General features: G+C 43.0%; 2 protein-coding genes across 3 annotated transcripts in view; one reads left to right on the forward strand and one right to left on the reverse strand.

Annotated features, from left to right (window-relative positions):
• The window catches only part of RBM38 (RNA binding motif protein 38), a 91136-nt gene that overhangs the window by 69985 nt on the left and 6329 nt on the right, over positions 1-14822 (forward strand). The gene's annotated exons all lie outside the window — the stretch shown is intronic.
• CTCFL (CCCTC-binding factor like) overlaps positions 12826-14822 on the reverse strand; it is a 29578-nt gene continuing 27581 nt past the window's right edge. For both annotated transcript variants that reach the window (XM_028167274.2, XM_028167272.2), the window contains one exon: positions 12826-12974. In XM_028167274.2, coding sequence (XP_028023075.1) covers positions 12826-12974 — 149 coding nt within the window. The remainder of the gene's footprint in view (positions 12975-14822) is intronic.

Here is a 14822-nt window from a genome sequence, read left to right on the forward strand (position 1 = left end):
GTCCAGCACCCTGACCCCCACCCCCAAGTCTAGGCTGGTGAATGTCCTTTCCCCTCCCCCGCACTGCAGCTCTGAAGCACCCACCACATGCACCCTCTCCACTACCAGACAGAGCTCGTGGAGGGCAGAGACAGAATCCCCCCTCCCCTCCCCAGCACTCGGCACACAGTAGGTGCTCAGTAAACACTTGTTGAAGAGATGAATGAGTGAATGAGTGAAGCAAATGCCAGAAGTGTATTCAAAGTCCAGCACAGCTGAGGTTCCCCGCCCACAGGCACCTGGACGATCAAGGTGTCCCTGTCTTTGGTTTTGGTAGTGACCTGTCTATTTTAAGGTGCTGCTACTCTGAGCCTCCTTTTCTCATTTGCAAGATGCGGGACAGTAGAAAGGGGGCCACCCTTCACCTCCCTCGGGGAGCTGTTGTAAGGATTAAATGAGTTCATATTTAGATTAGAACAGAGCCCGGCACAGAGCAAACACTCAAAAGTGTTAATAACAACAACAATATCATGTACTATCGTGATGTACATTATCTACTTATCTATATATCATAACTATTTATGACAAGCGATCTTGGTTTTCCATTTATTATAGTTGTGAAGTTTTATTTAAAAATAAATGTATTTGATTTTTAAAAAGTGAGTTGGAAATAAGTAAGTATCTGTGCAGTGGTACCCAGATATGGCCCAAATCCTGAGGTGGTACTGAATGACAGGTTAACATAACCAAGAGGGGCGCGGGGAGGTGACTCAGTTGGGTACAGCTTCTAGAATATGTACCCTGGTCACCTGGAGACAGGCACCGCTGCGGCCTGGGGCGTGGGTTTCAGTGTAGAGAGGCCGAGGCTCTTTGGAGAAGCCTGAAGATGCTTTGCCAAGGACCTCAGATGCGCCGCTACCCTGGGCGTCCCCGTTTTGTCTTCTCTGAATGTGCAGTCTCCACCCCAGACCCGGGCTGGTATTTTTAGCACACAGGCACCTTGCACAGCCTCATACACTCTGACCAAATTTAGAAATCACAAGAGGTCTTTGCACTTCCACGCCCTCGGTAGGAGTAATGAATGAAAAGCCCCCCTTCCCCCCACCAGTCCAGCTAGATCCCACCCTAATGTATGCCGGGGTCTGTCTACCGACTGGTGAGACGCCCAAGATTTATCTCACAGTGAGAGAAAGCAAGTTGCAGAATCACATGTGTGTCTGGGTCTACTTCTGCAAAAAACAAAACAACCCCCCCGTGTGTATGTGTGTCTGGAACTGCATAGCCCAGAGAGGGGCATGGGGCAGCCTGCTAACAATGGCCATTGGGGGGTTGGGTGGGTTAGGGTGTGGAGCTGGAGGCTGGGGAGATGAGTAACTCTGTCCTTTATATTTATATAAACAAAGCTTTATATTTACTGTTTAAAACAAGTGTGGATAACTTCTGAAATTTGAAAACCTTGAGCACCAAAAAGTTTAAATATATCCCAAGATTGAAAAGCCACAGCCAAATGCTCACGTGGGATTTTACAGTTAGCTGAAGGTTTCTGAGGCTTTGTGTGATGGTCCTTCACTGTTTCTGACAACTGGACATGCACTCCCCATTCCCTAATGCAGGGGTCCCCAACCCACAGGCCGGTACTGGTCCGTGGCCTGTTAGGAAACGGGTCGCACGGTAGGAGGTGAGCAGCAGGTGAATGAAGCTTCATCTGTATTTACAGCCACTCCCCATCACTCGCATTACCGCCTGAGCTCTGCCTGCTGTCAGATCAGTGGCATTAGATTCTCGTAGGAGCGTGAACCTTACTGTGAACTGCACATGCGAGGGATCAAGGTTGCGTGCTCCCTATGAGAATCTAATGCCTGATCATCTGAGGTGGAGCTGGGGAGCGGCTGCAAATACAGATTATCATTAGCAGAGAGGTTTGACCGCACAGAGACCATAATAAATCAATTGCTTGCAGACTCATATCAAAACCCTATCAGTGAGTGGCAAGTGAAGACAAGCTCAGGGCTCCCACTGATTCTGCATTATGGTGAGTTGTATAATTATTTCATTATATATTACAATATAATAATAATAGCAATAAAGTGCACAATAAATGTAATGTGCTTGAATCATCCCAAAACCATCCCCTTCCCTGGTCTGTGGAAAAATTGTTTTCCATGAAACTGGTCCCTAGGGCCAAAAAGGTCGGGGACCACTGCCCTAATGCTCTCAGGTGTGCCAGGGACACTATTGCTCCCTGCTCTGGTCCACTGGGTGCTGACTCCACCCCCAGTTCCAGGGAGGGGCGTGGCCAAGGCTGGCCAATCAGAGCACTGCACGGCCCTGGTTCTTCAGGGCTAGGTCTCACAGCTAGCAGAGAGGTTACTGCAGACATTGTTAAAAACGGAGAACCCAAGACCCTCTGCTTAAGAGCTACTCTGGAACCTCTGTCACACCAACGAATTCATTCCCGTTGGCCAAGCTTGTCTGAGGTTCGTCTGAGGTTCTTCTGAGTCATGATTGGGTCTCTGCAAGCAAATGAGGCAGCACCCTTATGAATCCACACAAGCTGATGGCTGAATTCGCAGGAGTTTTGCATAGCAGTTGTCAAACATGGCCAATATTAAAACTAAATTATATGAGTTATATTAAAACCAAAGGTAATCAATACTCGGCACTTACCTCTCCCTAATTATTTCACTACACTTTGCTATTATCCATGACCTTGGGGTTATTTGTCTCTATTGTCTCTGTACAGTGGAAGTGCTGTAGGACAGCGTGTGCCTGTGTGTCTCCCCGCTCCACACAGAGTGAGTCACGCTGGTAGCTTGAAACCCTCCGTGGTTGGGAGTATTCACACCATGGAAATTGGCAAACGCTGCAAATATGACTCCCCCACCCAAAACTGTGGTTAAACATTTACGGGCATGGTGCTGAAAGGAGGCCTGATAATGCATGCAGGGCCCCATCTGCTCTTCAGGGACCCCAAGTAACAGGAAAGAGAGATTGTAGCATCCTCGGGGCAAGAACCACAGTTGATCTCCTTTGGTTTCCCCAGCATCTAGCAAGGACATTCCATTTATGGGTGTCAACTCACTTGAGGAAATCAGGGTCCAAGGTCACCTGGCAGTGGGGTAGGGTCCTGAGCTCAGATCCCCTGCCCCACCTTGGAATCAGCCCTTCTTGTACATTCGTCTCTGACACCTGGAAGACCGAGAGGCCCTGCTGGTAGCTGAGCCCAAATGCTCTGCCGCCAGCAATGAAGGAGACTCTGCCCCTCCCAGAGGCCCTAATGTTCAAGGCCTTTGTTCTGAGCACTCATTTCTTAACAACTTGCAACTGTGCAAGATGGTTTTAGCAAGTGATGGGCACAGCATTTAATAACACAAGGTCCCAAGTTGAGGCAGGTATGCCTTTTCAAAATATATGAAGAAAAACTGAAAGGATAAATAGACAAATCCACGATTATAGTTGAAGACCTCAACACTCTTCTCTAAGTTATTGAAAGAACAAACAGACAGAAAATCAGTAAAGATATAAAAGACCCGGACGGCACTATCAATAATGTGACCTAAGTGACATTTTAGAACACGCCACTCAACAACAGGATACACAGTTTTCTCAAGTGCACATGGAACAGTCACCAAGATAGACCATATTCTGGGCCACCAAACAAACCCTAACAAATTTAAGAGAAATGATAGCATACAAAGTTCATGCTCTGACCGTAATGTAATAAATCTAGAATTCACAAACCGAAAGGTATATGGAAAATTCCCAAATATTTAAAAATTAAATGCACTTCTAAATAACCCATGGGTCAAAGTGGAAATCTCAAGGGAAAGTAGAAAATATTCTGAACTAAAAATAAAAATATAACATATCAAGATTTGTAAAATGCAACTAAAGCAGTGCTGGGAGGGAATTTTATAACATCAAGTGCTTATGTTAGAAAATAAGAAACATCTCAAATGAATTATCCAAACTTCTACCTTAAGAAACTAGAAAAAGAATGGCAAATTTAACCGGAAGGGATGAAATGATAAAGATAAGAGCAGAAATCAATGAAATTAAAATCAGGAAAAATGAGGGAGAAAATTAATGAAACTAAAAGCTGGCTACTTGAAAAGACCAACAAAATTGATAAACCTCTAGCCGGACTGACCATGACAAAAACAGAGAAGACAGAAATTAGCAGTATTAAGAATGAAAGATAATAAAAAAAAAAAAAAAAAGAATGAAAGAGAGAACATTGTTATAGACTCTACAGACATGAGAAGGATAATATAGGAATGTTATGAACAACTTTATGTCCTAAAATTTGACAACTTAGGTGAAATGGACAAATGCCTGAAAGACATGGACTACCAAAGCCCACTCAAGAAGGAATAGTTAATCTGAATAATCCCATAGCTATTAAAGACATGGAATCCACTGTTAAAACTTTCTAACAAAGCAAACTCCAGACAAGGTGGCTTCACTGGTAAATACTACCATTCAAGGAAGAAATAATCCTAATTCTATACAAACTCTTCTAGAAAACTGAAGAGGAGGGAACACTTCCCAACTCATTTCTTGAGGCTAGCATTACTGTAATACCAAAGATATTACAAGAAAACGACGGACCAGTATTGCTAGTGTACATAAATAAAAGAATCATCAGCAAAATATTATCAAGTCAAATCCAGCAAAATATAATAAAGATAATACATCATGACCAAGTGAAGTTCATCCTGGAATGCGAGGCTGTTCAACGTTGGAAAATCAGTCAGTGTAATCTATAATATTGGCAGATACATAAAAAGCATATAATCATCTTAATTAATGTAGAAAAAGCATTTGGCAGAATTCAGTACTCATTCATGATTAATTCTCAGCAAACTGGTAATAGAAAGAAATGTCCTCAGTGCAATAAAGGGCATCTACAAAACACCTACAGCTAACATCTTACTTAATGGCAAAAGGCTCAGTGCTCTCCCTGTAAATTGGGAACTAGGCAAAAATGTCTACTCTCACTACTCCTATTCAAAATCATACTGGAGGCCCTAGCTAGAGCAATATGGCAAGAAAATAAAAACATAGACAGATTGGAGAAGGGAAAAAATAAAATTGTCTCTATTTGCAGATGGCATGATTGCCTATTTAGAAAATACCAAGGCATCTACAAACAAATTGCCAGAACTAATAACAAGTGAGTTTAGTAAGGTTGCAGGATACAAGATCAATATACAAAACTCAACTGTATTTCTCTATGCTAGCAATGAACAATAGGAAACTGAAATTCTAAAAACAGTACCATTTACAATAGTACCAAAAAAAGAAAAACCTCCTGAAAAACTCAGTATAAGTTCTAACATCTGTGAAAGATCTGTACACTGGAGTCTACAAAACAATGATGAACAAAATCAAAAACCTTAATAAGTGGAGAGATATATGGTGTTCATGGATTGGAAGACTCAATATTGTTAAAATGATAAATTCTTCCCAAACAGATCTGTAAATTCATCCAAGATGTACTTTTGTCCAACAAAATGTACAAATTTGTACATCTTCTGTACAAATCAACAAATGGATTTGTAAATTGATATGGCAGAGGCAACAGATCTAGAATAACCAAAACAATTTTGGGAAAGAAGTACAACGTTGGAGGACTCACATTTTCTAATTTCGATGCTTGCTATAAAGCCACAGTAATCAAGACAGTGTGGTACTGATGAAAGCCGGATCAGTGGAACGGAATGGAAACCAGAAATAGATCCCACATGTGTGGCCAATTTACTTTCAACACAGCTGCAAAGGGAATTCAATGGACAAAGGATGGTTTTTTCAACAAATGGTGCTGGAACAATTGGTCATCCATATGTGAAAAAGAAACCTTGATCCACACCTTGTATCATAAACAAAATTTGACTCACAATGGATCCTTGACTTTCATGCAAAACATAAAATTATGAAACTTCTACAAGTAAACCTAGAAAAAAGTCTTTGTGACCTTGCGTTATGCAAAGGTGTCTTAGCCAGGACACTAAAAGAATGATTCACCACCAAAAAAACGGATAAATTAGACATCATCAAAAATTTAAAAGAAAAATCTGCTCTTTGAGAAACACCATTAAGAGAATGAAAAGAGAAAACAGAGAGAAAATACTTGCAAAACATACGTCTGGTAAAGAACTTGTGTCCAGAATCTATAAATAACTCTCAACCCAATTTAAAAAATGGTTAAAAGATTTGACCAGATATTTCATCAGGGAAGATATGCAGATGGCAAGTAAGCCCATGGAAAGATTTTCAAACGCACTAGATATTAGTGAAATGCAAACTAAAACCACAATGAGATGTCACTACACACCTACTAGGACAGCTCAAAACAAAACAAAACAACCCCCTGACAATACCAAGTGAAGGCGAGGATGTGGGCAACTTGACCACTCATACCTGGCTGGTGGGAATACAGGTGTGTCCACTTTGGGAACTGGTTTGGTAGTTTCTTATCAAGTTAAACAACCTCTGTCTTATGACCGAGAGATCTCACCTCAAGAGAAATGAAAATATATATTTGCACAAAACCTGTACACAAATGTTTATAACAGCTTTATTCATAATCCGCCCAAAGTGGGAACAGCTCAAATGTCCTTGACCTGGCGAATAGACAGGCAAACTGTAGAATAGGCATACAATGGAATATTGTCCCACAGTAGAAAGAAATTAACAAATAATCCAGGAAACAGCAAGGCTGAATCTCAAAGTCATTACATTGAATAAAAGAAGCCAGACTCAAATATATAGTGTATTTGATTGGAAACATATGATTCCATCTATATGACATTCTGGAAATGACGACCGTAGGGACATAAAGAAACCAGTGATTGCTATGGCTCGGGAGCTGGGTAGCAACAAAGGAGCACAGTGGGATTTGGGGTGGTGGTTACATGGCCATTCGTTTGTCAAAACTCAGAATTGTACACTTAAAAGGGGGGATTTCACTCTATGTAACTTATACCTCAAAAATTAAAAATATGTAAAAAAAATGTATTGTTGGAAAATAGCACCAAGAAGAATTTTAATATCCATTTCACTTAGATAAAAAGTTGTGATTAGTAAATTAATTTCTATTTGGCCAACATTTAAAGGCCCCATATTCCCATGACTAATTTCTGATTCTTCATGAAATTTTTTAAAAACAAAATTTTAAAAAATGTGAGCAAGTATCTACCTGTACACATCCATCCATCCGTCCTGACATTATCCTACCTGTTGCAATAAATGGTAAGAATAATTTTTAAGAAGATCCAGCTGTTCTTATTCTGAAATGGGTCTGTGTTATCCAAAGTGGACTCTTAGCCTGACACAGGACAAATGCAAAGTTTGCAAAGTCAGACAAATGCATTTTCAAACGTTCGTGTTCTACGTGACACATTTACCGGCAGCCTGATAGGAACTGCTGTACCGTTGGCAGATCCAGGATCTTCCTGCCATCTCCCTCCCCTTGCCATGGGTCACGCGCTGCCACCATGAAACAGCTGTCCCAGGCCACCTGAGCGTGCGATCTCAGTGCCAAACCACGGAGGAGGCCCCGCAAATTCCAGAACACAGCTCACATGTCGCTTCCAGAGGCTCTGTCTTCTTCCGTTCCCTGTGGGACAAAAACCAGTTGACAGGCCACCTTAGAGCTGCTGAGCTGCTCTTTGGGGTAGAACCACCCAGAGTGAAATGCTTAGGTCCTGGTATTAAAAGCATCTTCAGTTTTCCCGACATTGGTGAAAACAGGGAAGAAACCCAGCCTGGAGGGCAGATGATGCCGAGGTGACTTTGCCACAATACTGCCTGATTCTCCGGTGCCACTTGGAGCTGCTAATTCCATGGACTGGGGTGTCCAGTTCACAAGCCCCTGGACAGTCCCAACGCCCAGAGAGATTTCTGAACCTCCATGGTCAAGGGCCTTGGAGGAGCTGGGATTCCACCCCCGCCCCCGTGACGGGAGCAGGTGACGGTCAGGTGTGTTGTGTGGTGGGACATAGAGCCACGCTGGGGCCTCACGCTGGCCGAGGCCAGTGGCGGACCAGGTGACCAGTGCAGTGAGAAGTACACGCCCAAGCAACAGGCGACGCTGCTCCGAGCAGGCCCCGGGCCCTCTGCAGAGACGGGCTGCCACTGGAGCAGAGGCACCCCAGAGACCTTGGGTGTCGCTGGCAGACACAGGCTTCAGTCCAGGCGGGGCTGTCCCGCTGTCCTCACTGCCCACCTGCAGCTCCAGCCACGCCATCCGTCCCTGAAAACACCCCTCCCCACCCCCACCCCCTCCAGCAAAGATGCCAGGCTCCCGCTGTGGCTCGTGAACGCAGCTGATCTTCCCACGTCCTGAAACATTACTTCCATTTCTTGCTGGGGCTTCCGAGGGAATTCAGGAATCAGCTGTAACATGGGTTCACGCATACGATATTGAATATCCAGAGCTTTGGGATCACATTCTAAAATCCAGGCGCACAAAGTTGAAAAAGAGTGGTCAACAATTGTGGCCACTTCTAGGGAGACGGTCATGCCGGGTGACACTTCGGTCTCCAGGGCTTGTCCCAGCAGAAAATGTTCCAGGGATTTCACTGCTAAGTTGGGTGCATCCATTAATAAAATTTCAACTTCCTCTAGCTCCTTCGAAAGACTCCTACTTTCAAATATTAGCTTTTTTATTTAGGAGTTGGCATCAGGCTTGCTAGTGACACTCTGTGGCCAGGACAGAAAAAGCCTATTTGTCCCTATATTCCATTTAAAATTGATTTTTGACACCTGGGGCAGCTGTACTTAAACCCTTCTACACCAGCAGCAAACCTTGGGCGTGCCTGTGTAGTGAAACTCTTCTTTCTGCTTAAGATAAATTATTTAACGGCAAAATATTTTTATGTCGTAGAAAAATCCTAGCATCCCTTTTAGAATTATTTTGTCAGTATTCACCGACGATTTCAATGCCATAAGCATGTTACTCTCATTTTTAGGCGGTAAAGCGGTTCTCATGCTTTGAAATACTAGTTGAGCTTCCCTCCACAAATTCATTTAAAGTTTTCAAATGGCCATTAAGTGAAAGGGCTACCTTGGAAAAGGTTAAACACAGCTTTTCCAATCAAGTTAGTGACGGATGCTGATTGATTTAAAGTAATTCATTGTCTGGCGTGCTGTTTTCTGTTATTACTTTCCCTGATACTTATAGTTCAGGCCTTGGGATACAATTATAATAATTACCTGGATGAGTCTTTTAATCGGTGACCTTTGGACTCTTCAACAAACTGTCACGCTTCATTAACAGGAAATGACATCACGTGCCGGCTGTCGTTTGGCTGTTTCTCTGAGGAATATTCCACCATGAGAGCTATTTGTAGTCTTCCTATATGGTCTCCCATGGCTGGCTCCCAGCCACTGTGGCTCAGTTAAGAGTTTTTTTTCCCTTTACTGCATTTTTTTGTCTCAACAAGCATGGTAAGCATCCCGTATAGTACCTACCTGCAACTGCTCAGGAAAACAAGCATATATGTCTTTTGACATCCTAAATTGTGCATACTATAAAAGACAATGATTTATGGAAATGAGGCTCATCATTGCAGCCATGCCTTGGAAATTAGACAAAAGCTACTTAAGTAGCACCGTAAACGAGGCTGTCCCTTAAAATCTGTTTTATCTGATACACTCAATTAAAAATAAACTGCAATAAAAAAAATTGGGGAAATGTAGAAAACAGTCGGTTTGATAAGCCAAAGGTCCTAAGGCTGTTCATTGAACATGTTTAAGTATAAGTAACACTGCCCACTAAAGACTGATTGTCATAAAGGATACATTCCCAGGGGCTATTCAGTAAGATGATCAATGGTTAGCCAAATGCATAACATTTATACTGGAAATAATACCTGGAAAATAAGAAATTCCTGCCATTTTCACAAGGCTGTCGAACTTTATAATGTAAGCTGCTTGAGTTCCATCAGGACTAACCCCCCTTGTGGTCCCAACCCTTTCAGTGACTGATCTCAAACAATAGAGGCAACAGTCAAGCCTCAGGTGTGTTTAAAAAGCATCCTTTATATAGTAGAACTGTTGTCAAACAATGTTGTAATTTGAACACCCTTGCCCCAAAAAAGAGGCATTAAATTGTGCAAGAGGAGTGCATTCCAGAATGATTTCCTGCTGGATTCGCAGAACTATGTCGAAGGCGGTCTCTCTCTGGGCATCCTGACCCCAGGGCCACGAGTGTCTTCTCTTCCAGGTCCTGGAAAAGCCCTTTTCTCACTGAGAAACCTCAAGGACCAGAAACCCTCCTGTTACTACTAAAGACACAGCTTTTTACTCACTTTTCTGTGTCGTACGAAAGTGATCAAACGAATCGCCAAGACTGTTATAACTTGGGTTTGTTAACTGTCTCCAAGGTCTGGCGTCCGTCTCCGTGTTTGAAAAGAAAGAAACCACTGCCCTCTTGTGGAAACTGGTGTCATTGCTCCTGTCACAGAAGTCAAAGGCATCAGGAATTTCTCCTTTGATCCAGGCGTCAGTGGGAATCTGGACACATAATGGAATCAAAGCCGAGCATCTGAACTTAATTCTACCTAATAGCTCATCCAGATGTTATACATGCAAAACGCTGAAAATTACCTATGAAAGACTGTTTCTGGGGAGTTTTTGATGGTGTCTACATACCAACGGGGTTTACATTTTCAAACCATGTTTCTTATGTTATCTGTTCTTTTTAAATTAAAAAACTTACATGCTAGTAAAATCCATGACATGAAGTTTAGCATCTTACCCATTTTAAGCGTACAGTTCAGCAGTGTTAAGTACATTCACTTTGCAACCAATCTCTGGAACCCTTTTCGTCTTCCCAAACTGAAACTCTGTCCTCATTAGACAATAATTCCCCCTCCCCCTCCCCTAGGCCCCTGGCAGCCACCATTCTGCTTTCTGTCTCTATGAACTTGACTCCTCTAGGGAGCTCACATAAGTGGAATCATACAGTATTTGTCCTTTTGAGGCTGGCTTATTTCACTTAGCAGAATATCCTCAAGGTTCATCCATGCTGTGGCAGGTGTCAAAATTTCCTTCCTTTTTAATGATATTCCATTGTATGGACAGACCATATTTTGTTTATCCATTTATCTATGGACATCTGAGTTACTTCCACCTTTTGGCTACTGTGAATATTGCTTCCATGAACATGGGTGTACAAATATCTCTTCAAGACCCTGCTTTCAATTCTTTTGGGTCTATCCCCATATTGCTGAATCACGTGGTAATTCTATTTTTAATTTTTTGAGGAACCACCATAGTGTTTCCATAGAATCTGCACCATTTTACATGTCTACCAACAACGCACAAGGGTTCCAGTTTCTCCACATCCCCACCAGGCAAAGAAGACGTTTTTTCAGAACCGTCATTCACATATAACAAAGAAAGGCAATTTTAAGTCATTTTATTTTATTTTGTTTTGCAAAAACCTCTGTAAACAACAGTCAAAGAATAAGAAACTACTGCAAAAGTTCAAATAGGCCCAATTATAGCATACAACAGACCGTGGGGTTTTAGTCTTATTATGTGATTTCAATTAATTCACTGTCATAAAAAGAATATACTGCCTTTCCTGCTGGGAAATTGCTTCCATATGTTCACCTTACATGGGGCTTCTGAACTTGGGGTATTTTCACAGCAGATCAGCATTTTAAGAATTTGAATTTAGTCAACTAGATGGGAGAAATTCTTTCACAATGCACACATACATCAAATTGTATATCAAATCATCACAAGGTACACTTTGAATACCTTACAATTTTATTTGTCAATTATATCACAATAAAGCTGAAAAAAAAAAAGAATTTGAACTTAGGACCTATCAATGATTTTAAAATATGGGGTGGAGGGGAGTTCACAGCAAAAGCAGCTGCTGAGCTAAGAAAAGAAGAAAAATACGACTCAGTATAAAGATAGGTACTAGTTAATTTTAAGTACTAAAGAGGCATTTCATGCGCTGCTCGAATGTGGGAAAATCTCTTTGGTGTGGCAAAAGAGAAATATTATAGGTGCTCTAAAAAAGTACAAATTCTCTGCAGGTACACCTTTTCATTATCAGATTTTTCTGTTTCTTCTCACTCGGCCAATTATTTTAAAAATATAAACAAAGGCGTTTTAGCAAAACAAAAGGGTGACAAACTGATATACTAATAAGCTATAACGGAATGTAATGGGAAGACTTCATACCTGCCAAAGAAAATTAAGAAAGAATACAAAATCTCAAAGCGAGCCCTGCTGATCTGCCCCAGTAAAAAAATTGCTCATCACTTTCCAGTCTAATCTGAGGTTTCTCTTTTTCTACTCAGTTTTTTAAAATACCATTAGGGTCCTTTGCATTGAATTTAGAACTAATTAAAAGTATTATGGTAGCTTTAAGTTTTATGGATAATTCATTTGCATAAAATTAGTCTTTTATGTTTAAAACTCATAGTATCAGAAATATCATGGGTGTGTACAATTCAACCTGTAGTTTCCCAGCTTTGCCTGTTTGCTGAAGCACTAAGTAGTCTACGTTATCATGGAAATGACTATTATCCAAAAATCACTGCTCATTCATTGTGGGCCACCCTGCCAGTATCAAGTGAATGAATTAATAGGTTTGAGGTTTCATCCTCCAATTCAGGATTTGGGCCCTTTATCAAATACCTGCAGTGTTTCTGAAATACCCAACTGAAAATAGGCAAACAATTCTAGGCGCTACCACAAGCTCTGGAAAAACTGTGACCATCCATTGTCATGAATTTAACTGTTTCAAAGACGGTGCTAAACCCTCGTAACGTGCATTGAGAACGACATGTTGTAACACTGAACCCTGACTCCCCATCACTTCTCCATCATGGCCAGGATCATCTCACAGGTCATGTCTTCATCCAGGTCCTCGCCTCCAGCCGTGGCTTCTCCGAAGTCGATGGGAACCAGCCCTCCCGGGTACTGCTCTCCGCTCACCAGGGAGGCCTCCTCGGCAGCGGCTTCTTGGGGAAAAGGCACAGGGTTGGCAAATTTAAAATAAAGCAGCCAAGAAATCAGAATTGATAAACGGTGCAACTGTATTTTGGAAACGATCGCTGAATTTTTAGCACAGCATTTTAGAAAACAATACTTCCAGTTATAGGACAGTACAAATATCCTGATCTCAACTCTTTAAGGCAGGGCTTCTCAACCTCAGCTTTAAGGCAGGGCTTCTCAACCTCAGCTCTGCAGACATTTAGGGCCGTAGGGTTCCCTGCTGTGGGGACCTGTCCTGTGCACCGTTAGGTGGCTAGCCGCCTCCCTGGCCTTGACCCGCGGGGTGCCAGAAGCACCCTCCCCCAGCTGTGGCAACCAGAAATGCCACCAGACACAGGCACCTGTGCCCTGAGGGGCGAAATCACCTCCCGCTGAGAACCACGGCCTAAGGTGAATGCAGATCCTGTGAATTAGTGGCCGGAAGTCTTACACAAGTCTTGTCCTGGTGCCCACGGAATGACACTGATGAAATGAAAAAGGCCAGCTGCTCTCGGGACACCTGTCCCATCAGCTAATCAACATACCCCGAGTCACCTCCGGGTCAAGTGTCCTGCTAGGTACACACTGTGAGCCACACTCAGATCCGTGACCATCCCTGCCCTCCTTCCAGCGGCTTCTAAACAGTCAGCCCAACGTTGGGAGTCTAAAAACAGAGGCTCACATCCACATCCAACGCCCTACCCATTTTCCAAATTCCTCCCCAAGAAGACCCACGGAAAGTCACTGACGAGGCATGGGGAATGAGAGACAGAGGGCCCCGTGCAGAAGAAGGCTTTTATCGCATGTGACTTCAAACTTGCTGCAGCATAGTTTTGCTTATGGTTCCCTGAAGCATTTGGGCGGGGGGGAGGGGGGAGAGGAATAAGACCCAGGCCTTGTGTACAAAAATAAACACAAGAGTCGTGGAATAGGTGCCGTCTGACAGTAACTTGCAGAAATCTACCGAGGACCTGGTGGGGGACACGCTGACCCACTAACACAGCAAAAGTAGAAGTGAGACGATTACCTGGAGGATGTAGGTTAAAAAAAAACCCTGAAGTGCGAATTAAGTCCTGTTTTTGGCTAATACAAGTCAGGTTACTTGTCTCAATTCACACTTTGCTTTGAATACACAGCTGACCCTCTTCGATATGCAAAACGTTTTAATATATCCAGTCTTTTCATCCCCGATTTTTAAACCTGCAAGAGCTTTGCCCTTTCTGCCCTTCTGGCTCATGAACAGTCAACGCCAGCCGTGTCTCCAGGGCCCTTCCCAGAGCTCATCGACAGAACGGTCCTGTTTCAAAGACTAGTGTAAGTAAATGGGGGAGAAGACGCACGTGGGGACCCACTCTTCATCACTTAAAAAACTTTTTTTTCTGTTCTTTCAATGTCAACGTCCAGAAGGCACGTTGGGGAGAGATCAGCTCAGGATTAATGAGGGTGAGGTGCTGCCCTGCAACCGCGGAGGCCGGTGCCCAGGCTGGAAGCCCTTAGACTTGAACTCTGCTCCCCGGCAGAAACGTCACCAACTGAGGGTGACGATTTCAAGGCCGCTAGTGAAGGCTACTCTTATTCAGGAAGAATTGTGCCAAACCATTTAGGCACAAAGAAGATACTGCATTTGTGTATCAAGGGGGGGCCCTTAGGTGCCTAATTAGCCGGGAGGTCACACATTCGTGTCGGCGTCTTGGGATCCAGCCGAGGGGTCCGGGGAACCTGACCTTGGGATCTCTTTTCCGTGGTTGAAGGATCTGAGTCGACTTCACCTGCTTGACTTTGCCCATAAGAGACTGTGCTCATGACTCGCTGGTTTATTTAACAAGCGGTGTGTG

Source organism: Balaenoptera acutorostrata, chromosome 15 (genome assembly GCF_949987535.1).
Source record: "Balaenoptera acutorostrata chromosome 15, mBalAcu1.1, whole genome shotgun sequence".
Classification (NCBI taxonomy): domain Eukaryota; kingdom Metazoa; phylum Chordata; class Mammalia; order Artiodactyla; family Balaenopteridae; genus Balaenoptera; species Balaenoptera acutorostrata.